General features: G+C 40.1%; 1 protein-coding gene across 21 annotated transcripts in view; it reads right to left on the minus strand.

Moving 5' to 3' along the window:
- Window positions 1-900: 900 nt before the first annotated feature.
- c2cd5 (C2 calcium dependent domain containing 5) overlaps window positions 901-25,943 on the minus strand; it is a 116,305-nt gene continuing 91,262 nt past the window's right edge. For 12 of the 21 annotated variants that reach the window (XM_072241775.1, XM_072241772.1, XM_072241783.1 and 9 more), the window contains 8 exons: window positions 24,963-25,052; window positions 24,425-24,509; window positions 22,067-22,168; window positions 19,545-19,595; window positions 19,289-19,390; window positions 18,465-18,655; window positions 7,138-7,284; window positions 901-2,311 (listed from right to left, as the gene is read on the minus strand). In XM_072241775.1, the coding sequence (XP_072097876.1) occupies window positions 2,183-2,311; window positions 7,138-7,284; window positions 18,465-18,655; window positions 19,289-19,390; window positions 19,545-19,595; window positions 22,067-22,168; window positions 24,425-24,509; window positions 24,963-25,052 (897 nt within the window). In that variant the 3' untranslated portion in view covers window positions 901-2,182. Of the gene's footprint in view, window positions 2,312-7,137; window positions 7,285-9,726; window positions 9,854-18,464; window positions 18,656-19,288; window positions 19,391-19,544; window positions 19,596-22,066; window positions 22,169-24,424; window positions 24,510-24,962; window positions 25,053-25,943 lie in introns of those variants that run through there. The other 9 variants (XM_072241778.1, XM_072241773.1, XM_072241769.1 and 6 more) reach the window with 5 other exon arrangements.

Consider the following 25,943-nt stretch of genomic DNA (forward strand, 5'->3'; position numbering starts at 1 on the left):
CCGCCACAGAAAGTAGTACTCAGCCAACATAGCTCAAAGAGGCTGTAACATGTCCTAAACATAGAACAGGCTTTGTATCCAGGGAACTTTGAAGCCGTAGTATTGACAACCCCATCATACTTATTAGGGATTATTCTGGATTCATGAAATTTTGCATAGCATAATTATGAATTAACTAAAATGAGAACCAGTCTTCTGGAAATAAAACTTGTACACAATTTAGAGACACTTTAGTAAAACCAATTTTTGGGTGTGGGATATTCTGATTGTGTCCCATTGAAACCACATAAAGGAAGACAATAGATGGATGTTCATGTTAATCAGTGATCACTGAAACTTCAGAATTAAATTACTGACCATCCCCTGTATAGCACATTGTTAAAGGTCTATCCACTTAATGCACAGTTAGGACAGGTCTATTTTGTTATTATTCTGCCAAGTTGCATATTCATGAAGCTATCCAACAGCACTGTAACAAAAGGGATATATTTTGGGTATCTGGAATTTGTGTGTAGAGGCTATAGAACAGACACCAGTATTGAATATTCATAAGTATTCTGCTAGTTGGATGTGCAACCATTGTAAATATGCAATTCTGCAAAACTATCTGACTATATATCAGATGTTGAAGTAAGTAGGTGATGATTGCAATTGAAACTCTGGTTAATCGTGCATTGTTCTTCTGTGAAGTATAAATCATTGTGAGATTCTCTTTTTTGGACTCTTCCCTGAAGGAAAGAGTGTGTTGTGTGAATAAAGGCCTACTCCCAGTTACAGCTTCTGTGGGACCCAGCAAGAAAGCTAGCTCACCCTTTGCTAAACTGATGTACAGGCATTGTCTTTCACACATGACTCTGGTTCGTAATTGAAAACAACAGCTGTAAACAAGTGGTTATGATGCAGAAATTTATTTGAAAAGGTGAATCCCACAATTACTTGCTTGCATAATTATCCAAATGCCAAATATATTTTGGTATATGTTGATGATTTAACATAATGTAAGAAATAACTCTATTCAGGTTTAGTATTATTCAGCAGAGCAGTAGAAGTTAAACACATCTTACACTTATATATAACAAAGTGCAAACATTGTACCAATAAGGTTTAAAAACATATATGGCCACTAGCATTGACTGGAACACTTCATAAATATTCATGAAGCATTTCCCAGAGGAGTTAAGAGTACTATTTCTTACATACTCTTCCTTGTTTTAGTTTACAATCTGCAAAATTTTTTTTTAAATGGTGAATTTTGTTTTACATGCATTTCAGGTGTGCAAAGCAAGTGAATTGTTGAAACCCATACAACAGAAGAGTTCTGTACATTCAAGTCTTCAATTACAGATTAAATTCAAAATAAAAAATTGAATTACCCACTATGTACTCTGGATTTGAAATTTTACAGGTTACAAGTTAGGAATATTTTAAATATTTTTCTTGCAGTTCTAACTTGAGAATTTATAAAAATACATTTTATGCAGATTTATACAGTCCCATTTGTTGTAATCACAAATGAGTTTACATATTCTAAAATCTTACATTTTCTCAGTTACACAATCTACGTCAAAATGAGAAACATGTAACTTTTAGAGACAAGTCTTGTCTCTTTTTACACAATAGAGATAAAAGCCATACTGACATAGAACTCTTCATGTTGATATTAGCATTTTGTTTGTGGCACTTTTTTCCACTAGTTTCCAGTGAGAGCTGCCTTTTAAACTACAAATAACAATGGTGGTAAATGAACATCCAGTTTTACAGGTAGACATTGGTTTAAAGTACACCCTAGTACCATTTTCAATTTCATGCACTTTTCAGTTTGGTCTTGACATTCAGACTTTAAATCATAGATTTATGAAGACAAGTTCGTGACAGAAAAAGAATTGCTTTAATTTATTCCAGTTCCTATGGAATGTCTTCTAAACTTTACAATTTTAGAGAACATGTTAATCTTTCAGTTAAAGCTTCAGATCATAAAGGGCCAAGGAAAATTACAGCCCTTCCTAGCAGAATATATATCACAAGACTAGATGTGAAATCATTCAGACCATTTGGAAGATGCAATCGGTAATTTCATGGTTATGTAACTATCCTTTTCAGGATCATGGTCAATCTGACTGAGATGCAGATAAAAAGCCCCTGAAGCGCATGAATTTAGAGCAGTGATTAGTCTGTACCAGTTTCATGTGACATCTCCGCTACCATTGCCTGTCTGTAAACCACATCCTTGTGTCTGAGAAGACGCATATTCCGCATCAGAATCTTTAATGAAGTTCACGGCATCACCACTTACATTGATAAGGCACTGTGCCTGGTGGGATAGAAGGCAACAAATATTCATTCAACTTTGTTTAATGAACACTTCATAATGATGGGCTTTCCAAACAACTTCACATAAAAATCAGTGTCAGAAATAGTAAGTTTACTTTAGTCCACCTTAGTTCCCTCCTCACATGTTCCTTAAAACCTGTTTGACTGCAGCAACAGTTGTTCTTCAGCCCATTGTTTAGAGATACAGCACAGAGTAAACCCTTAGTGCTGTACTGCCCAGCAATCCCCAATTGAACCATTACAGAAGTAGACGTCAAATTAATTTATCGACAAACTTCATGCCATTTTAAAAGTTTCTTCACCTAGGTAGTTAATCTAATCCAGCTATTCTAGTTAGCTCTCCCCCAAACCGCCACCTCCCCTTTATCTATTACCCCCCTCACTACACTGCACTTTAAACACTTTTTATAGTGCTGTTTACATTATAAATGCATGCTGGCATTTACGTATTTATGCACAATTTATTCTATTTCTCCACTTCTAACTTTATTTTATATAATTCATTATTCTGTATAATTGTTGAAAGTTATCAGTTTTTATTGCTTGTAGCTCCAACACACCAGAACCATTTCCTAATACATATAAATGTATATCGCAAACAAAAGTTGATTCTTAATCCTTATCTAATACTCTTGGCTACACAAAGTTGTCAGTCTCAGTTAAAAAAAAATCAACACATACAAAATGCTGGTGGAACTCAGCAGGCCACGCAGCATCTATGGAAAAAAGTACAGTCGACGTTTCCAGCTGAAACTCTTCAGCAGGACTGGAGAAAAAGCTGAGGAGTAGATTTAAAAGGTGGGACGAGGGGAGAGAGGTACACAAGGTGATAGGTGAAATCTGAAGGGGGAGGGATGAAGTAAAGAACTTGGAAGTTGATAGGTGAAAGAGACAGGAAGCCATAGAAGAAAGAAAAGGGGTGAGAAGCACTAGAGGGAGTTGATGGGCGGGCAAGGAGATAAGGTGAGAGAGGGAAAAGGGTATGGGAAATGGTGAAGGAGAGGTGGGGGGGCATTACCAGAAGTTCAAGATATCGATATTCATGCTATCAAGTTGCAGGCTACCCAAACGGAATATAAGCTGTTGTTCCTCCAACCTAAGTGTGGCCTTATTACGAAAGTGGAGGAGGCCATGGACAGACATATCAGAATGCGAATGGGAAGTTCTTATTAAAATGGGTGGCCATTGGGAGATCCCGCTTTTTCTGGCAGATGGAGTGTAGGTACTTGGAAGTGGTCTCCCAATCTATGTTGCGTCTGACTGATATACAGGAGCCCATATCAGGAGCACTGGACACAGTACATGACCCTAACAGCCTCATAGGTGAAATGTCACCTCACCTGGAAGGACTGTTTGGGGCCCTGAATGGTAGTGAGGGAGGAGGTGTAGGGCAGCTGCAGCACTTGTTCCACTTGCAAGGATAAGTGCCAGGAGGGAGATCAGTGAGGAGGGACGAATGGACAAGGGAGTTGTGTAGGAAGCAATCCCTACGGAAAGAAGAAAGTGGGTGAAGGGAAAGAAGTGCTTGGTGGTGGAATCCCATTGGAGATGGTGGAAGAGGTAGCAGAACTATGTGCTGGACATGGAGGCTGCTGGGGTGGTAGGTGAGGACAAGTGGAACCCTATCCCTGGCAGGGTGGCCGGAGGATGGGGTAAGAGCAGACGTGCGTGAAATGAAAGAAATGCAGTTGAGGGCAGCATTGAAGGAGTCTGCTCTCAGGAAGAGGCTTTTCATTCTAAAATGAAGGAGATGTCCTCCTTTTTTCAAAGAAAGGGGCTTCCCTTCCTCTACTATCAATGCTGTCCTCGACAATCAAGGCTGTAATTGCTGACGAAGGTGGATCTACTAAATACTGACTTGAAGAGGGTGAGTAATAATGCAATCAATTATTTCGTGTTTAATAACTGTAATAAATTTAGACCAATTTGCAGAAATTTGTTTTCACTTTGACACGAAAGAGTCTTTTCTGTTGATCCGCGTCAAAAGCCAAATTAAATCCATTGTGATTCAATGTTGTAAAACAATAAAACCTGAAACCTTCCTTCCAAGGTTGGTGAATACTTTTTTATAGGCACTGTACTTTGGGTGTCTGGAGTTGCGTTCAGAGGCTGTTGGAACAGACATCAGCATTTAATATTCATTGTGATTCAAGTTCTGCTAGTTGAAATGTGCTGCCATTGTTAAAAATGTAAATCTATAAAATTTACCTGACAGTACTCAAAATGTAATATAGATGAAACTATGGTCAATTGTTTATCATACCATTAAACAACTCCTTCTAACTTTCTGCAGGGATCACTCCCTCTGTGATCCCCTTGTCCCTCTCGGCACTTACCCTTGCAAGCGGCCAATGTGCTGCACCTGCCCATTCATCTATTCTTTCACCTCTATTCAAAGCCCCACACAGTCCTTCCAGGTGAGGCAACACTTCACCTGTGAATCTGCCGGGGTCCTCTATTGCAGCGGTCCCCAACTGCTGGGCCGCAAAGCATGCGCTACCAGGCCGCAAGGAAACAATATGATTTGGCGATATGAGTCAGCGGCACCTTTCCTCATTCCCTGCCACGCCCACTGTTGAACTTTAAGGCACGCGAGGTCATCAGTGACTCTGACGTGCAAAGGAATCGGTCCGTGACCCATTTATGAATGTTTCCGGTGAATCTTCCACGTCAGCGCGGGAAGAAGATCAACTCCTCGAGCTTGCAAATGATGGTGGGCTGAAAAGTATGTTTGACATAACATCTCTGCCGGCATTCTGGATCAAAGTCAAGGCTATGAGATAGCCACGGAAGTACTGAATACGTTGCTTCCATTTCCAACATCATATCGCTGCGAAGCGGTGTTTTCTATGATGAATGCAACGAAAACTAAATTGCGAATAGACTGGCTATGAGGAACCCCCTTCGAGTATTGCTGTCTCCCATCACCCCTCGATAGGACCATCTTGTTGCAGGGAAACAAGCCCAGGGCTCCACTGATTCAGCGATATCGGTGTGTTGCAATGATTTTATATGTTCATATGGGGAAAATATGCGCTGTGTGTTTAATATCCAAACATTACTTAAAATGTTATGATGCTATTGACTTATAAGTGACTTATAATTCAGTGGTCCCCAACCTCCGGGCTGCGAAGAATGCAGTGGTACAGCGGTACCACTTTAAGAAGAAAAGCCAAAATAAACAAGCTAATTGATCAGGTGCCACCCGGCATGTAAATGTCAGCCCAGATCAGAGGCGATTGCCCATTTACCTGCTATTCCCCTCCTCTGATTTTAAATTCTGACCTTGCTGATTCACATTATTTCATCCTATCAGAGGAATTTCCTCTGTTCTACCAACTGTACTCCAACCCTTCTCCATTATCTAGACTAAGTTGTGTTCTTACTTTCTCAGTTTGATAAGTTTCATACCTGAACATGTCTTTTTCTTTCTTTCCACAGATGCTGCCTGACTGGCTATTTTTATTAAAAGAGCATGTGTGAAATGACAATGATAGAGTAAGAGTGTTTGAGTGAGAGCACTTGATAGGTGTAAAAACAACATTGAAGGCTAATAATTAACAGGTAGAGATGTGGATTGTGCTAACAGGGAACCGCCTGCACACCAAGCCTAAAAGTAGAGACATGGACTGGAACACCACCAAGGTTCAGTAACTTTAATTAATCATGTTGTAGCATCCACCCACTGTTGTAATAGAAAACTGTTTGCTGTTAACCAAGTTAGACTTGTGGATAATCTTTATGTTCTGTAATCAGGATCTTGTCTGTTACTTAAGTCTTTCTGTAACTAGCATCTATTATCAAAACCGAGTTTTACTGTTAATTGGTATCTAGGTAATCTCGCAAACTGAGAATGTATTAAGGTGTACTAATTTCACACTTGGGTAAATCAGCTTTGACTGGTGCACAGGCTTTAATAAATTGTCCATTACTTCAAACATCAACTCCATGTGGTCTTTCAGTTTGCTCCTCATCTTTTTTTTGCCAGATGAGAGATTAGAAGACAGACCGAGTAGGATTGTAAATCAGGCCATTGTCTTGGCAGTTGGTGGAAGGACTGGATTACTAATCAAAGTAGCTTTGGTACTCTAGTAATTGGGAGCAGGGTAACAATTTTTTCTAGTACTACTGGACATGACAGCAGCAAGTCAGGAATGCAAAATGACTTTGGTAACAGTGGGCAGTGGGGTAAGAAAGGTTGGAGGATGTAAATGATGGGGGTTGGGATTGGAGGTGTGAACTGAGGAGGTGCATATAATGACTGGTAGCCACTAGAGTGCAGTGAGTGGGGAGGTAAACTGGGCAGAGTTAGCACACTCTGGGAGGCTGGGGATCCAAAGAGAGCCAGTGATTAGTGATCTACCAGAGTCGTGCACCCAGTGTTGCCTGAAATGTACTTTACACCACACAGAAGAATCCTTCACAGGTGCTACAATATCCAGCATTTGTAGATTATGGGCCGAAATTTAAGAAGGATTAAACAAGCTTGCACTAGACACCACATGCTTGTTCTTTGTCTGTGATGCATTATTGAATCAGCAGCAAGGTACTGACCAAACACCCTGGTCTTTGTGCAATTTACACTATCATTTCAGTTCCTGCTGAAAATGACTCACGTGCACAAAAAACACCGTTCTAAGTGAGTCAATTTTTAGACCAGGAACCCTCACTCATTTTGAGTACAAGTCAGAGTAAATGATGTTTAATCACTCATGGCTGGACTGAAGGTGTTCTATTAAAAATGGGAATAAATGCTTAGGATTATGATTACACAATTGTTTTTCTCCCCCAGAAATGAGTACAAACCTGATTTTTGTTGGGATTTTCCATAAACACACACTGTTTCACGATGTAAGACACGACTGCATTTCCACCAAGAGCAGCAACATGGGCTCTCACCATAGCAAATACTTCAGCAATAAAAGCATGAAGGAACCCACTAACTCCTCCTTCCTAAGAGAAATGAAAACACTTTCAAAATTAAAATTTTCATCAAATGCCATGACATAGCTGGCTTTCAGTCACACTGCTTAATAAAGTATCTGGAGCAAGGAATTTTAAACAACATTCCAGGAGAAGGAATTCAACACAAGTTCTCAGTGTGTTCATACTTCAAAGAAATAAAACCTGATTTCATGCTTCTTCACAGCAAGCTATCTCTTATTTTGAAATTGGATGCCTTTTACCTCCATTTATATAAAATATGCTCAGTTTTAGACAATTTTTGTACATGAGGAATTGGGTAAAGTCCCCTATTCTTTACTTAATGTAATTTCCTTTATGATTCCCAGAAGGAAAGGGAATCATACTACTTTGCTAGTTTTCGCTCTTGGGTAATGTAATTAGAGAACTACTCCTAATGTACACCAAATATTGTTATTCCAGTCAATGATGCCCTGCTACTAAACTGAAAGTGTTGCAAACAACTGGCCTTGCACATAGGTTTACCTTTATGTGTGACTGAAGCCACCACTTGTCTTTGTGGAAAAAATTGAGAGTTTAAATCTCAGCCTGATGAAATGAAATAAAGATGATGGCTGACACTGCAGTGCAGTACTGAAGGAATGTTAGGCTTCAGTCCTAGGAGGTGCTGACAACTCAAATGAAACACAAAACTCAAGTCCCATCTGTTTTCTCAATGGTCATACAAGCTTGCCTATCATAACTAGAAATACAGCGGGGTAGCTCCCGTCATTCAAATTCAATTAAAACCATTAAAATTAACTGTCTGGTCTTTATCACATAATCACTTGTGCTTTAGAGAGAGTGCAATATGTTTGACAAACTTCCTACTTTTCAACAAGTAGGAAACGTCAATCACCAATGATACTGACTGGACTTTGACCTGTAGCTTGGCAACACCCATGATCAAACACCAAAAAAATTATTTGCAGGAGTAAACCATTCAAAGCCCTTACATACATGGTGAATGCTTTCCATAATGTTCTATTACACTCATACACATTCAAAGCCTTTTTCATTCTTTTCATACACGGTGAATGCTTTCCATACTGTTCTATTACACTCATACACAGTAATACCTTTTTCATCCTTTACATACACGGTGAATGCTTTCCATACTGTTCTATTACACTCATACACATTAATAGCACTGCAGCCACTCACCTGGCACTCCGGGGTGGTACACCAATTAGTCAATAACTGAAGGGCTTCCTCCCACTACCCAGCCCCTTCCTCTCCAGTAGGAGAACCTACACTGTGGTCCTTCCCCACCAAGCCCTTGCAGTGGCTGTACCAAACGTCAGTGCATCCCTCAGCATGTACTCCAACAGCCTGGAATGTTCCAGTTGGCAGCAACCTTCCACAGACATCTCCATGTGCCGGTAGACCAACAAGTTTCGTGCCGAGCAAAGAGTATTTTTCACCAAATTGATGATCTGCCAGCAGAATCTGAAGTTTGTTTCCGTGTATGTCCCTGGGAACAGCCCACAGATTAGACAGTCCTCTGTTATGCAGCTGCTTCGGATGAAACATGACACCTCATCTTTCTTCAGAATCTCACAGCAAACCCATAGTCTGCAAAGTCCACATCGGGCTGTAGGGATGATGCTCCAGGCATGCAGGAAAGATCTGACTGGGAGGGCTCCTCTCACTAACCCAGCCATGCAAGGTCTTGGGGTCTGTTGGTGATTCCTGGCAATAAGGCGTTTTGCTAGGTGGTCTGCTCAGGGAACCCCCACACTGCGTCCATCGAGTCCTTCTGCAGTGTCTGCAGGACGTTCTGTTGGCTTTGTGGTCCGAGGTGTTGGTCTGGAAGAACTTTTCAATGAAGGACAGGCAGTGTGGCAATCTCCAGCAGAATGGGACACTGCATGACAATGGAGCCTGACCTATCCTTTGCAACACCAGGGGACTGATACACAGAGCTTTGGCACGTAGTGGTACTGCGTTCCCATATATTTAGGTTCCACACAGCCAGATAGAGCCACACAAAGGTGGTCATCAGGATGAGGGTGACATTGGGTACGTTTTTGTTCCCGTTGTCCAGGGACTTGTGCATTGTGACCCGTCTGACCCACTCCATCTTGGATCCACAGATGAATCTGAAGACAACTCAGGTGATTCCTAAGCTAGAGGTGAGGGGGATGGGCCACATCTGCACAGGTACAACAGCCCTGAAAGCACCTCACACCTGATGATCAAGTTCTTCCCGTCCCACAGTCCCAATTTCTGTTTAAACTTCCCAGTCAGTTCCAACCGATTTTTGTCGCATGCCTCGACCCCTCTGAACCAGATCCGCAGCACCTTCAAGTAATTGGGCCTGATGGTGAAGGGCAGTGGCCAAAGAGCATGGCTCCTATCTTTGTGCGGTTATCCCTGGCCCCTAATGCCAACTCACACTGGTTGCAGATGCTGATCAATCTGAGAACTGACCTCGGATCTGAGCAGAAGATGGTGATGTCATCCACGTACAGGGAGGTTTTCACTTGGGTCCCTCCACTGCCTGGCAACATCACCCTTCTTATGCTCTTGTCCTTCCTGATGGCTTCGGTAAAGGGTTCTATACAGCACACAGATAAGACAGGTTAATCAAATACCAAGATTCAAACAGCCTTCACAATCTATTTCCAGACATTGCAGTGAAGCTTAGTTGATGAGTAGAACCCAGCATGGCAAGCTACACATTTGAGTTACAGTGTATCAAGACGTAAGTATTTGTTTCCAGACTCATTTCACTAAGGACAAAGCAATCCAAACTAAATTAATCTTAGACCCGGAAATAAAAGTCTAATGCCATCTCTGTAAGTTTACCATAAGACAATACGACATAGCAGAATTAGGCCATTCAGCCCATCAAGTCTTTTCCACTATTCGGTCATGACTGATTTATTATCCCTCTCAATCCCATTCTCTGACTTCTCCCCATAACCTTTGACATGCTTACTAATCAGAACCTATCAATCTTTCAATATTCAGTAGGTTTGAATGAGATCCCTTCCCCATGAGCGCCATGGTAGCATGGTGATGAAAGCAAAGCTATTACAGCTCAGGGCACTGGAGTCCAATTCTGACGTCATCTGTAAGGAGTTTGTGTGTCCTCCCTGATGAGTGCGTGGGTTTTCTCTGGGTGCTCTGGTTTCCTTCCACTGTCCAGAAACGTACCGGTATGGTAATTGGTCACTGCAAATTGTCCTTGATTAGGCTAGGGTTAAATTGAGGATTGCCGAGCAAGGCAACTTGAAGGGCTGCAAGGGCCTTTTCCACACTGCATCTCAATCAATAAATAAATAAACCCCAGTGAGTACAGGCCCAGAGCCAAATGCTTCTCGTACGTCAACCCTTTCATTCCTGGGATCTTTCTGATAAACCTTCTCTGGACCCTCTCCAACGCCAGCACATCCTTTCTTATATATGGAGCCGAAAACTGCTTACAATACTTAAAATGTTTTCTGACTAATGCCTTGTTAAGTCTCAATCTCCTCCAACCATGATATTTAGCTCAGGTCCTCTTTCCCTATGCACAGAGTCTTTCTTGCTGGCCATGTTTGTAACACATACCACAAATAAAGAAGCTAACTGGCCCCATTAACACATCTGATCTGGCATCACCCTATCACTTTATCCTATCCACATGCTCAGAAATTTCTCAGCAACATAACTTTATCTCTTTCCCAGTTCTAGCATGATATGTTAAATCTGTCTCTCGCTCCAGTTATCAATTTGACCTGCTGAGCATCTCCAGTGTTTTCTGCAGCACTCCTGTCGATGTGCATTTTAATATTCAAAGTTCTATCCATTTCAACAACTTATAGTGCTGGAGCAACTCAGCAGATCAGGCAGCATCTATGAAGATGAATAAAAAATTTACAATAGTCCAAACACCAGCAAGAATATTGACATGTGATAGATACAAACAGGAGGTTCTCTTTAATTTTGTTCTTGGCATCGGTGCTGATAATTCTTCCTACTTCCTCTTCACTACATTCTTTCTCAAAACCCACTTCATCCTTGTTTCTTTTTCTCCTCCCACTTGGCTTGGCACCATTAAAATTTTCTTTCAGACATTCAGAATTGACTATATGCAGCAGCTGACATGGAAAATAGAAGACTCATTCTGGAGGGATGCAATATGAAGAACTTGAGAGTCAGTAAATTCCTTTATAAATAGAGCAGAACATTTGTGCCTGGATTTCTACCAACACTGACTTCCTCCCAATATGCAACACCATCACATTAAGGTTAAGCAACGTCCCTATGCACAGGTAAATTACAAATGGTTCCTTTAGGTCTCACCGATAACATGAAACATCTAACTCGGTTCAAAGCAGCAAATAAGAATGCTTAAAGTTCTAGAACTAAGGGATCTTTACCACAGTAAAGAGATGAACAGAGATGAGGATGAATTTGTTTAACCAGAGGGAGGGTAATCTGTGGCATACATTGCCACAAATGACTGGGGAGGCCAAGTTATTGAGTATGTTCAAAATGGAGGTTGATAGGTTCTTGATTAGTAAGGGTGACAAAGAATCCTGGGTGAAGACAGAAGAAATAGTTTTGAGAGGGCTAATAAATCAGCCATAATGGAATGGTGGAGCAGATGCAATGGCCCGAATGACCTAACTCTGCTCCTAAGTGTTATGGTTTTACATCATTACCTACATCCACAATTCATTTATTTACAGTATATTCATCCATCTACCAAACTGCTTCCATTTATCTATCATATTCATCTAGCTTTAAATTTACACCTCCCCATCCTCCTACCCTTATGTGTACCTCCATTCATCTATCGCCCTCTCCTACTTCTGCAAATTATTTATTATGTGACGTTATCCTATATTAAAAGTAATGCAAATGCAGAATTAAAAAGATCACACATACTAAGAAACCAAAGCACTTTCCCCTGACATCACAGACCAGTTGTTTTCTGCTTGCAACTTTTGAGCTGGTGGTATTCATAAACCAAAATAATCAGCAAATGTCAAAACAGCTTGTGTTGCTCTGGAGCACTAATGCTTTTTAGTTAGTTGGTTACTTAGTACAACACAGGAAGCCATATGGTCTTTTGGTCCATGCCAGCTACCAGCAGAGCAAATTCATTCCCCTACTCCTCATTTTCCACAAAATATTCCCTCTCATGTTCACAATTTCCTCTTGTGTTCTCTTTCCACTTATGTACACTCATGGACAATTTACAGAAGCTTAAGGGTCAGAAGGAAACCAAAGCACTGGGCGGAAACAATTGCAGTAATGGGGAGAATGTGCAGATTTCCACATACAAAGCACTCGAGGGTTGGACTGAACCCTCATCCCTGTGGATCAGAGGCAGCTATTACTGTACCAACAGATTGATATTTAAAGATTATCTTTGAATATTCTACCAGTGTTAACAAACAAAATAGGTGCAGGGATAAGCCACTGTCTCCTTCAAGACCGCTCCACCATAAGATAACAATTGATCTGAATATTTCCATTCCAATGCGACCTGTCAATCATTAACTCCCTTGCTCATCAAAAATCCATCCTTCTCTACCATAACAATATTAAAAAGATTTTGCTGCCATCATCGTTTGAGGAAAACAGTTCTAAATACAACAGAAAAATTTTTCCTCATCAGTTTTAAAAGGATGATTTTGTTCTCCTATTTATTCATTTCACAGCCATTCTGTCAAAACTCCTGACTTTATATGCTTCAAGAAGCCCATCACTCTTTTGAACTCCAGTGGATATTTAGCTTGTCTAACCTACATTCATATGTCAATGTTCTCATTCCAGGTATTAGTCTAGTTCACCTTCCCAACTTGCTCAATAGTCCAGCTCTGAGCTCAGAAATACCCAACAATAACCAAAATATAACATCCTTGCTTTTGTATTCAATGTGTCTGCGATGAACAATAACACTTGGTTGGCCTATCTAATTACTTGTGGCTGTACGCTGGGCAAATTCTACACCAGGAGACCTGACAACAACCTTCAAAGCTACAGGGAAAGAGAGGGGGAGAAAGGGAGGAAAAAAGTGATGAGGAGGGAAGAAGAAGATCAGTTGGGACAGAAAAAGAGAGGAAGTGACAAGACAGTTCAGGATGGCTTTGACTCTCTTTTGTTTATCAGGTTTTCTTCTGCTGCACATACTTTCTATTACTTCGAATGCTTCAATTATAAAAATGCCAATAATCAACATTAACAAAAGGGTAATAAAACTTCCAACAACACTCAAAGTAACATTTGAAAGAAGAAACTGCAGAAAGAGGAGCAACACACATAAAAGTTGCTGGTGAACGCAGCAGGCCAGGCAGCATCTCTAGGAAGAGGTACAGTCGACGTTTCAGGCCGAGATCCTTCGTCAGGACTAACATTGTAGTTTAACCACTAAGTAGGTTAAATGTTCCTAACAAGTAAGACCGTAGACCATAAGATAGAGGAGCAGAATTAAGCTATTTGTCCCACGAGTCTGCTCTGTCATTCCATCGTGTCTTATTTATAATCCGTCTCAACACCATTCTCTATGTAATTTTTGATGCTCTGATTAATCAAAAGCCTATTAGCGTCCACCTTAAATACGCCTGTGGCAAAGAATTCCACGGACTCACCATCTACTGGTTAAAGACATTTTTCCTCATCTCTGTTCTTAATGGACGTTGCTCAATTCTGAGGCTGTGTCCTCTGGTCCTAGACTCCCCCACTACAGGAAACATCCTCTCCACGTCCACCCTATCCATGACTTTCAATGTTCAATAGGTTTCAATGAGATCCCTCCTCACTCAATTTTAAAATAGTCTTAATTGTATAAGGGGCTCTGAGTAATTCAGCTCTTCCGTATATCCTGGGAATGTCTATCCCCTAACATCACCAACCATGATCTTAGATCCGCGAATTCTGGTTTGCTTAGTGTTCCTAGAGCCAAGCATATAAAAACTTGGCGGTGCAGTCTTTTGCTTTTACACACCAAAATCTACAATACTCTACCGACTGAGATACTTTAAGCTAGAAAACACTTCTAAAAAATTACTTTCTAATTTGGCCTACTTAGAGGATTACTTAATGCCTGTTGATGTTGATTATACTTATATAATTTGTTACAGTTGATTACACTTTATTCTCTATATTGTTTGTCTTCACTTACGACTTCTAATTGTTTCATATTTTATCACTATATTGATTTATTCTTACATTCTATGTAAAGCACTTTGAGCCTGCATCTTAATATATGAATGGTGCAATATAAGTATTATTATTCTAAACTGCAACGAGTAAAGGCCCAGAGCCATCAAACACTTCTCATACATTAATCTTTTCATTCCTGGAATAATTTTTGTGAACCTTCTCTGGACTCCCCTTAATGCCAGCACATACTTTCTTAGATAGGGGGCCCAAAACTGCTCACAATACTCCAAGTGTGGTCTGATCAATGTGCTACAAAGCCTCAGCATTACATCACTGCTTTTGTATTCTCGTCCTCTTGAAATCCATACTAAAATTGCATTTGCCTTCCTTACCACTGACTCAACCTGCAAAAGGACTCCCAAGTCCCTTTGCACCCAATTTTTTTAGTTTTCTCCCCATTTACAAAACAGTCCATTACCTTGTACTTCCCTACATTATATCTAATCTACCACTTCTTTGCTCATTCCCCCAATCTGTCTAGGTCCTTCTGCAGACACCCTGCTTCCTCAACACTACATGCCCTTGCACCTATCTTCATATCTGCAAAGTTGGCCACAAAACCTTCAATTCCTTCATCCAAATCATTGACATACAATGTGAAAAGAAGCGGTCCCAACACCAACTCCTGCAGAACAGCACTAGTCACTGGCAGCCAGTCAGAAAAGGCCTTCTTTATTCCCACACTTTGCCTCCTGCCAGTTATCACCTTTCCTGTAATACATGGGCTCTTATTTTGTTAAGCAGCCTCAAGTGTGGCAGCTTGACAGAGGCTTTTTGAATGTCCAAACAAATAACATCCACTAACTCTCCCTTGTCTATCCTTCCTGTTAGTTCCTCAAAGAATTCCAACAGATTTGTCAGGCAAGATTTTCCATTTAGAAAACCATGCTCGACATTGGCCTATTTTTCCTGTGCCTCTATGTACCCCAAAACGTCATTATTAATAATAGATTCCAAAATCGTTCCAACCACTGAAGGCTAACCGACCTATAATTTCCTTTCTTCTGCCTCCCTCCCTTCTTAAAGAGAATGATATTTGCAATTTTCTAGTCAAGAACCATTCCAGAATCTAGTGATTCTTGAAGCATCATTACTAATGGCTCCACAACCTCTTCAGCAACCTCTTGCAGAACCATGGGGGGGTGGTCCATCTGACTTACCTACCTTCAGACTTTTCAGTTTCCCAAGCACCTTCTCCTTAGTAATAGCAACCACACTCATTTCTGCCCTAACACTCTCGTATTTCTGATATTCTGAAGACTGATGCAAAATACTTAATAAATTACTCTGTCATTTCTTTATCCCCCATTACTACCTCTCCAGCATTATTCCCCAGCAATCCAATGTCTACTCTCATCTCTCCTTTACTCCCTATATATCTGAAAAAAACTTTGTATCTTATTTTATTTGTTGGTGAGCTTCCCTTCATATTTCACCTCTTCTCTCTTTACAGCTTTTTAGTTGCCTTCTGTTGGTTTTTAAAAGCCTCCCAATCCTCTACCTTCCTATTAACTTTTGCTATATTATATGCCCTCTCTTTTGCTTTTATGCTGTTTTTGACTTTTCTTGTCAGCCATGGTTGCCTCATTCTCCCTTTAGAATACTTCTTCATGATTGGAATGCATCTTTCCTACACTTTCTGAATTTCCCCCAGAAACATCAGCCATTGCTGTTCTGCTGTCATCCCTGCTAATGGCCCCTTCCAATCAACTTTGGCCAGCTCCTCTCTCATGCCTATACAATTCCCTTTACTCCAATGTAATACTGATAAATCCAATTTAGCTTCTCCTTCTTAAACTGCAGACTGAATTCTATCATATTATGATCACTGACTCCTAAAGGTACCTTTACTTTAAGCTTCCTAATCAAATCTGGGTCATTACATAACACCTAATCCAGAGTTGCTATTCCCCCAGTGGGTTCAACCACAAGCTACTTTAAAAAGGTATCTTGTATGTTTTCTATAAATTCCCTCTCTTGGGATCCAGCACCAACTAGATTGTCCCAATCAACGTATCTGCATATTCAAATCCCCATGATTATCGCAACACTGCCCTTTTAACATGCTTTTTCTATCTCCCATTTTAATTTGTAGGCCACATCCTGGCTACTGTTCAGAGATCTGCATATAACTCCCATTAGGGACTTTTTACCCTTACAGTTTAGTAGCTCTACCCACAAGGATTCTACATTTTTCCATCCTATGTCACCTCTTTCTAAGGATTTGATATCATTTTCAACCAACAGAGTCACACCAGGCATCACCACCTCCCCACGCCTCCCTCCCTGTCCTTTCAATACAATGTGTATTCATGTATGTTCAGCTTCCAACTGTAATCTTCTTTCAGTCACGACTCAGTGAAGCCCACATCATACCTGCCAATCTCTAAACTGCACAAGATCATCTACTTTATCTTGTATATTACATGCATTCAAACATAACACTTTCGGTTCTATATCCATCACTTTTTAATTTTGTACCCCTTTTACACTTCAACTCATCCCACTGACTGCAATTTTGCCCCATCTGTCTGTCCTTCCTCACAGTCCCACTGCACACTGCATTTACTTGTATACCAACTGCCCCATCCTTAGCCCTATCACTCCTGTTCGCATCCCTCTGGCAACTTAGTTTAAACCATCCCCAAATGCTCTAGCCAATCTGCCCACAAGGATATTGATCTCCTTCAGGTTCAGGTATATCCATCCTTTTTTTTTAAAATGTCATACCTTTCCCAGAAGATATCCCAATGATTCAGAAATCTGAAACCCTGCCCCTTGCACCAATTCTTCAACAACACATTCATCTGCCAAATCATCCTATTCATGTGGCACAGGCAGCAATGCAAAGATAACTAGCCTGGAGGTCCTGTTTTTCAGCTTTCTGTCTAAATCTCTATATTCTCTTTTCAGGATTTCCTCCCTTTTCCTACCTATGTCCTTGGTACCAATATGTACCACGACTTCTGGCTGTTCACCTTTCCATTTTAGAATGCCCTGGACCTGATCTGAGATATCCCTGACCCTGGCACTTGGCAGGCAACATACCATCTGGGTGTCTCTTTCAAGCAGGTGGAATCTGCTTTCTGCTCCTCTAATTATGAAATCTTCTATCACTAATGCACTCTTCTCCCCTCTTCTTTTCTGAGCCACAGAGCTGGACTCAGTGCCAGAGACCCAGACACTGCTGCTTCCCCTGGTAGTATCCAAAGCTACTGGGGGAAGCTTTGGATTCTACTGTTTGGATCCCAACAGTATCCAAAGCTGTATACTTATTATTGAGAGAAACAACCACAGGGGTACCCTGTATTGGCTTTCCCTCACCTGACAGTCATATAGGGACCTGCCTCCTTTCAATGGTGATTACTTCCCTGTAGCTCCTACCTGTCACTTCAATAGTCTCTCATATGAGCCAAAAGTCAAAGAGTTGCAGCTTCAATATTAACACAGCGGCAACTTGATGCACTTCGTGCAGATGTAGTTATCAGGGAGACTGGAGGTCTCGCTAAATTTCCCACACCTCACACAAGGAACATACCACTTTCTCCGGATCCATTCTCCATGCACAAGCTATGTACTAAAAGAACGAAAAACTTATTAGAAACTTTACTTACTTAGAACCTCCACCTGTGCTTGGCCAAACCTGTTGAGCCAAAGCCGGACTGCTCTAACAATGCCCCACTCATACAATGGACACTTAGTTTACACCTCCTTTCTTTTCATTGGCCCTGTGCTGATTGGCGCCCGCCGAGGAAAAAAAGCCAAAAGCACCAGAGCTGCTTTTAAACCTTGCACTACGCCATCAATGAACAGCTCTCGTGCTGATATGCACATGGAAACTCTACATTTTATACCAATCAAAAGTAGGTAAGCTGTTACTGTTAATTCTATATAAAATTCCACAATATCAAGCATGTAGCGAGCAGCAGTTTTCCCTTACTTTGCAACATGTTGTATGGCTTCACACTAATCTCTCTACAGATCCTAGCCTCTGAAATGTTGCTCACCTCCCGCAGTGATGTGGTTTCACGAATGAAGAACATGTTGATGATTCCAAGATATTTGGTTATTTTTGCACCAGGAATGTAAGAGAGAGGGGTCATTTCCACAACAGTGACTGTGGAGGTTGTGCATGAGATCGGTGAGCGATGACGTGTATGGGCTTCAGCCAGTGGGCTCGCTTTGTCAAGTGAAGCAACTACAAGGGTGGAAAGAGACAGAAAAAAAAGTAGAACACAATTAGTATTGAAAGACTAAATTTGTTTAGTTGATTGTGAGTTTTTTTAAAAATCAGACTGTTTCAGAGCAGCTACAGTGATACATTCAGCGCCTGAAGCTCAGTGATGGAGCAGGCATGAGCTGCATTAAAGAGTAGGTGATCATGCAGAACATGCAAAAAAAAGAAGGCATAAACAGCCGGAAGGGGATTTTTCAAAGACAGTGACATTCCTTCAAAAGGGGAGTTACTTCAACCCCTATTCCCTCCCCAAATGAGTATTTAAATAGCGATGGCTGCATTGGCGATACCTCCATACAAAAAGTAATCAAGGAAGACATTTCTTTGCTGAAAGGAGATTTTGATTAAGAGTGTGAAAGATGTTACTTTAGCAGAATGCAGTTTTTATCATGTTCATCTCAAGGTTAAAGCTGTCAAACATTAACCAATTTCTGTTAAACATTCTCCAGACAAAGATGCAGCTTTCACACTCAGATTGCGTGTGCCATTGATTGCATTGCCATTGCTGGGTAGGATAGTCCATCCTTCACCAACGGAGGATCATAGGTATGTCTTAGATTATTATCACCGTGATAAGCTGTAACTTCCGCCTACTTGTTTTAATTGATCCACGTCTTATGGTCTGAGCTTTCTGCTTAATGAACTCTATCCAGCTGCTGCATCTGTCTGCAAAGGAACTGTAATCAACTGAGGTGGCTAAAACACACACAGAAAAGAAAAAGAAAAATGGATGACGTCTATTGCCCTTTGCAACGTTCCCCTGATGAGCCAATCATCACTGCATAAAAGGGTCATGAAAAGAGAACAAAGACCCACTGTTTCAGCTAAGTTAACAGCCTGCTTTACTTACCCCTTTGTACTGCTGGAGAGACAGCCTGCAAATTGCCACTTTCCGAAATGCCTAAGAAGATGATTTTGTGAATGAATATGGATCACCAAAATTCTAGCACACTTTAGGAAATATTATGTATAGCATTAGGGCAGAGCCTTTATTATTTCCTCAAGCAAAGATCAAAGTAAATTTATTATCTAAGTATATATACTGTATGCCACCATATACTACCTTCAGCCTTCTCATAACCAAAGATTTAAACAGGAGAAAATATGCAATGTCAGAACATTAATTGATTAGACATCATTTTAAAAATATTAACATTTTCAATCTACCTCATAAAGGAGCGATCTTAACCAGAAAATGATTGAAGCTGATGCTGTTTGTTCAATGTATCTTGTTCAGTTTATGAGTCAGAGTTTTAATAATTTGTTTAAAATGTTTTGAAACACTTTGATACAAACCGATGTGTAAGATTTTGATTATTCAGCTTTTTATAAGGAATGTGCAGAGGCTACTCTCGTATATCTACTATCCACTAATGCTACTGTGGCACAATACTGTTCTGCAAAAGCCTCTCGTAGTGGGAAACAGCAGGAGAGTGGCAATTACCGATAACAATTCCTTTTACATGATTGCTAATATTTTTCAAACAACATTGTAAGTTCTATAGCACGAACAACTTTATGGAGATTTTATGCAGTAATTATTTTCACTGATTACAAAATTGTTTAAGTGACCTATTCATTTATTTAGCGATAAAGGGCTCTTCCGGCCACAACGAGCTGCATTGCCCATCTATCTGACCCTAGCTAATCACAGGACAATTTACAATTATCAATGAACCTACAAAATGGTAGGTCTTTAGAATGTAAACCGAAGCACCCAGAGAAAACCCATGAGCTCACGGGATAAGATGTACAAACTTCTTATGGAGGACGTTGGAATTGAACTTTGACACCCCGAGCTATAATAGCTACTGTGGCGCCCCCATGATACACATGTAAAACCAGTTACATGGACGGAGTCTTTGTTCAAATGTCTTCGTAATTTATCATAAAATTTTATTATAAAAGTGCTACCAAATGCATTTAAATATGCTGAACAGTCAAATTTGGTCACAATTTCTAATCTATTTGAAGTTATTAATTTGATGTGCACAAATTAAGTTTTTTTACGTAGTTTAACTTGCAGTAAAATATTGAACAGTTACATGCTCAAAGAAAATCAAAATGCACGTTCAGAACTGAAAGATGCACACTTGCTTATAGTGGTAAAGTTCAACCATCTGGTACTTATGTATCTGTAAGCAGAAATGCATTTTTAAAAACTAGAAATTTTTGTCTGGAAATTAAAGTACATCCTATGGTATTTACCTGACTGGAGAATATATGGTGGGAAAGAACTATTTTGGTCCTCTTGAGAGGTAGGGGTGGAAAATCAGCAATTAACTTGGAGGAGAGTGTTGGGATTAGAGCAATGCAGTGTTTTAGCAGAGAGGTCAGGGAAGCTGTCATATTTTAGCAGAAGCTGGCACAAGCAGGTTGGGTGCAGCAAAGGTGGGAGATGCAAAGCCTAGCCGTGCGCAGGTAAAGGGAGGTGGGGCATGAGGCAGTAGACGGAAGGACTCAGGCAACACACTTAGCAAGTTGGCACTAACAAAATAGGATCCCAATATCCCAGGATTATTGAAAGATGTCCAACGGACAACATAGTCTAGGTCCCCTTGCAATGTTCCAAAAAAAGTGTTTTGAAGAATGCACATATCACACGTCCCTAACACAGAAATCATGTCAGACTTCCAAGGGAGCTTATGACTGAAGTACAAAGTTAATTTTTATGTGTGTGGCAATTCAGTTTAGAAATCAGTCTATTCAGGATTAAGGTATTTGTCAGTTGCATAATGTCTTGAAAATAAAGTGTTATGCAATCCAACTTCTAAGTGTTTCTTCAAAAAAAGTCACTGTAAGGTGGCTGATGTGTTGCAATCTTTGGACATCACAACTGGAATGAATACTTAATTGCTGAGAGGAATTAATTTCACTAATGTTTAGATCTAACAATGGAGGAGTGATATTTTTCTAACTCAGGAAGGTGTGTGGCTTGGAGTGAACTTGGTGGTACTCCCATGTCCTGTAAGCCTAGGTAATGGTGGCAGGTTTGGGCAAGCTTGGGTAAGCTTGGGTGTGTAGCGTATTTTGTGTTTTACACACACTGTGTGCAGATTTTCCTCATTTGTTCTATTAAATAAATTCATCATTGGGGACAATTCTTCAATCTTCTGTCAACTTTGTTTTACCCAAGAATAACTTTTTTCACTTTCCTGGTTTCTCTTATGAACTGCTGGATAAAAATGCCTGCTGAGACTTGGAGTGAACTTCAACTGGCTTTTGCTGTTTCAACACTTAGTTACCTCATGAATAGTTTCTAATGTCACTAAGGATTGAAGTAGAATCACGTGAAATGATATAACATTTCTAACATGCAAATGCACAAGAGAAGTAGTTTAAATGACCATATCTGGCACACAGTTGTCTTACCCGCAGCCTTACTGGGAGAGGAGGGTACAACTGATTGACTGGACTGTGATTCCATACAGAGTTCCAAAGTAAACTGGAGTTGTTCTTCATTCTCAGCAGAAGCTATACATCACAGAAAAGCAAAAATTAATTATACACATCATAACAATTTAAGGGATACTCCAGAAGAAATCTTTTCTGTCATCTGTACTTCTATAATATCTGCATGAACATATCATGAAACCATAGACCATCTAATTTATTGGGCCTGTGCAGACTTTTCCAAAGAAGCAATTGTTTTACTTTCCCATTCACCAAAGCTCTTCAAGTTCAGCAATTTTAAGTATTTATCCAACAGTCTTTTGACAATTATCATTGAATCTGCTTCCAGCATCCTTTCAGACAGTGTACTCCACATAACTTTGTAAAAATATTTTTCCTTGCCTTTGCTCCTGTTGCCAGTTACAATAATCCCATGCCTTCTTACACAGAAAATCCAACTCCAAAATGTGTTTATTTATTCATCTTTCAAAGATCTGGGCTCCACTGGCAAAGCCAGCATTTAAATGCCATTGAGGTGATGGTGCAGTCCATCTGGTGAAAGCATTCCCAACTTGCTATTGGGAAGGAAGTTTCAGGATTTAGATCTCAACGAAAGAACATTAACATATTTTCAAATTAGACTTGGAGAGGAACCTACAGGGGAACTGGAAATCTATGTCTTTCTTGGTGACAGTGGTTGCAAGTTTGGGAGATGCTGTTAGATTAGTCTAAGTGAGGAATTGCAGTGCATTTTGTTTATAACACACATGGAACAACTGCACACCAATTTCTTCTTATTTGCTCTAAAATATTAATAGTCGAGAACATTTCTTCAATCTTCCTTAATTTTGTCTTACAAAAGAAGAACAATTCCAGCTTTCCCAAGAACTCAAACCGTTTCATGATAGTTCATTAAATCCTTTCTGTACTCTCTCCAAGCTTTTCGACCCATCCCAAGGAGTACTGTTCAGAACTAAACAACACTCTAGGTGAAGCTTAAATTGGAGACTGAATAGTGCAGCTGTTAGGGCTCCTAAACCACGGGCTCATTCCCCATTTCCATCACTATCTGTGTTGAGCCTGCATAATCTCTGCTATAATGTGGGTTTTCTAGTTTCCTTCCATGCTGAATTGATGTGCATCTTGGTGGGTTACCTGGCTCCTGTTGTGTAGGTGCATGACAGGATCTGAGAATTTGATGGGAACGTGGTGAGAATACAGTGGGACTGGTGTGAATGGGTGCTTGGTTATGGAGTGTGCTCAGCGGGCTGAAGTGCCTGTTCTGGTGGTGTATAACTCACAAGATAGACCAGTAACAAGTACTCTCTCGCATGTACTTTAATTTTGAAACAACTGCTCAACTTTTCTATTTGCCTGTAAGCCTATCTGGCCTTGCACACATTTTACATTCGTATAATTCAGTCCGTCTTCCTACCAAAATGTACCACTTCACATGTGTGTTAAACAACATCTGCTGTATTGTTTCCATTTTATCAGTCTGTCCAGCCCCTTTAGAAATCCTCTGTTATTCTCTTTGATATGTCCTACATTTCCACTTCCATGGTGAGTGGAAAAATTGGCATTACAGACAGAACATCCAAAAATGCATCAAAAAGGATTTGGTCCTAATACTGATTTTTGGGTGATCACTATACAAGACCATAAGACATTTGAGTAAAATTAAGCCATTCAGTCCAACAAGTTTGCTCCATTTCATCATGGCTGAGTCATTATATCCTTCAATTCAGTCTGTAAAACAACACTCCTCCTCTATATACCATGCCACCAGTAGCCTTCTAATACAATTGGCTTCAATTTTGCTAATGTATATAAAGTATCACATTTTCCAAGTACTTTTTGAAAAGTAAGTTTGTTTCTGATTAGAAAATAGCAGTCAAAAATAGACTCAACAGTTTGCATTTCTTTCCATATTCCCCCATATCGAGGTTCATACTGATTGTAATGGATGTCAGCCACATCTAATTCTTTGGCGATGGAGCAACACACATGCGGTGAAGGGTCTTGGCCCAAAATGTTGACTTTTTCGTTTCTCTCGATAGATGCTGCCTAACCTGTTGAGTTCCTCCACCATTCTGTGTGCGTTTCTCTGGATTTCCAGCATCTACACAATCCCTTGTGTTTATCTTTGGTGATGGAACAATATTAGATGATTGGTAGGTTAAAGTACTCCACTGTACTTCCTCACGTGGATGATTAAGAGAAAAATTCTATGATGCACGAAACAACAACATTCAATAGTTTCCAGGTGATTTTAGACATCATGAGCAATCAATATGACTGTTTTCAATGCCACTTATTATCTCTTAACCAGTTTACCTCTTAAGAGAGTCTTGTCGTTGCAAACCTTGGTGCATTGAGCTTGGTCCTTATCATATGTTATTGCAACAGCTGTAACTGCAACCTGTAGAAACACATCAAGTGAAACCCACACGGCAGGTATTTGGATCATTAAACATTGCTGTATGTGTTACGCTTCATACTTATGGACTGTTTGTCCCACTCCCATCAGGGAAAAGGCTACGCAGCAACTACTTCAGGACCATTAGACTCAAAAACAGTCACTTCTTCAAGCCATCAGGCTGATTAATCCCTCCACCCATTATCCCACCACACCGTCAACGATATATTCATTACTTAGCATCACTTTACGTACATACAATCAGTCTATGTATACAACATGCATACCCTGTTTTATAGGACTGTCTTTACATTTTTTTGTTTTCTGTTCTTTTGTTCTTTATGCTTATTATGTATTTTTAAATGGTGAACTGGATCTGAAGTAACAATTATTTTGTTCTCCTTTACGCTCGTGGACTGAAGAACGACAATAATCAATGTTAAATTTTGAATATACCTGGATTAATTCATCTTCTGGTAACGCAACATTGAAATTCACATGACACAAACAGCAAGGTACCATGGACCGCAGTTTAAAATACAGAGTCTAGGGTTTAATGAAAAATTATTCATTGGTTAGAAGAATTACTAATACTTTGAAGTACCATAATTGCATCCCACCACCCAGGTCATGCTGTCTTCTTGCTGCTACCATCAGGAAGGTGGTATAGGAACCTCAGGATTCACAGCACCAGGTTCAGGAACATTCCTCAACATTCAGGCTCCTGAACCAGAGGAGCTAACTTCACTCACCCCAAAACTGAACTGTCCCTCAGCCTATAGACTCACTTTCAAGGGCCCTTCATCTCAGGTTTTTGATATTTATTGTTTATTTATTAGTATTATTATTATTTCCTCTTTTTTTCTTTCTTTCTCTCTGTATTTGCACAGTTTGTTGTCTTTTGCATGCTGGTTGTCAACTCTGTTGGGGCAGTCTTTCACTGATTCTATTATTTAGTATGCCTGCAAGAAAACGAATTTCAGGGTTGTATCTGGTGATGGATATGTAGTTTGATATTCAATTTAATCTGAATTTTGAAATACATCCAGGCAGGAAAGGACAAATCAATATACAGATATAGCTGATGTACAGGGTGGCTTCTCACAAGGTTATTTTGTGGTCAAAGTGAGTACGCTTACAGGAGCCTTCCATACCATACAAGTCCTACTTCACAATATACAAATTCTTCTTTTGTAATTTGTCCCAGGTTGCAAACAACCCACTTACGGACATTTCTAGATATATATGAGCTATTAATAAATTTAAGAGACTGACAAACACTAATTAATTCCTACGAAAAACAGAACTAGTTTCTCTTTCTCTCCATTTTTAGTAGTTATGCTTTCACATCAACTAAGTGCTTTTGATGCCATTCATTACAACACAGCATGGTTATAATATCAACTGATATTATCTGTAGTTATAACACCAACTGAT

The sequence above is a fragment of the Mobula birostris genome, chromosome 23 (genome assembly GCF_030028105.1).
Source record: "Mobula birostris isolate sMobBir1 chromosome 23, sMobBir1.hap1, whole genome shotgun sequence".
Taxonomy (NCBI): domain Eukaryota; kingdom Metazoa; phylum Chordata; class Chondrichthyes; order Myliobatiformes; family Myliobatidae; genus Mobula; species Mobula birostris.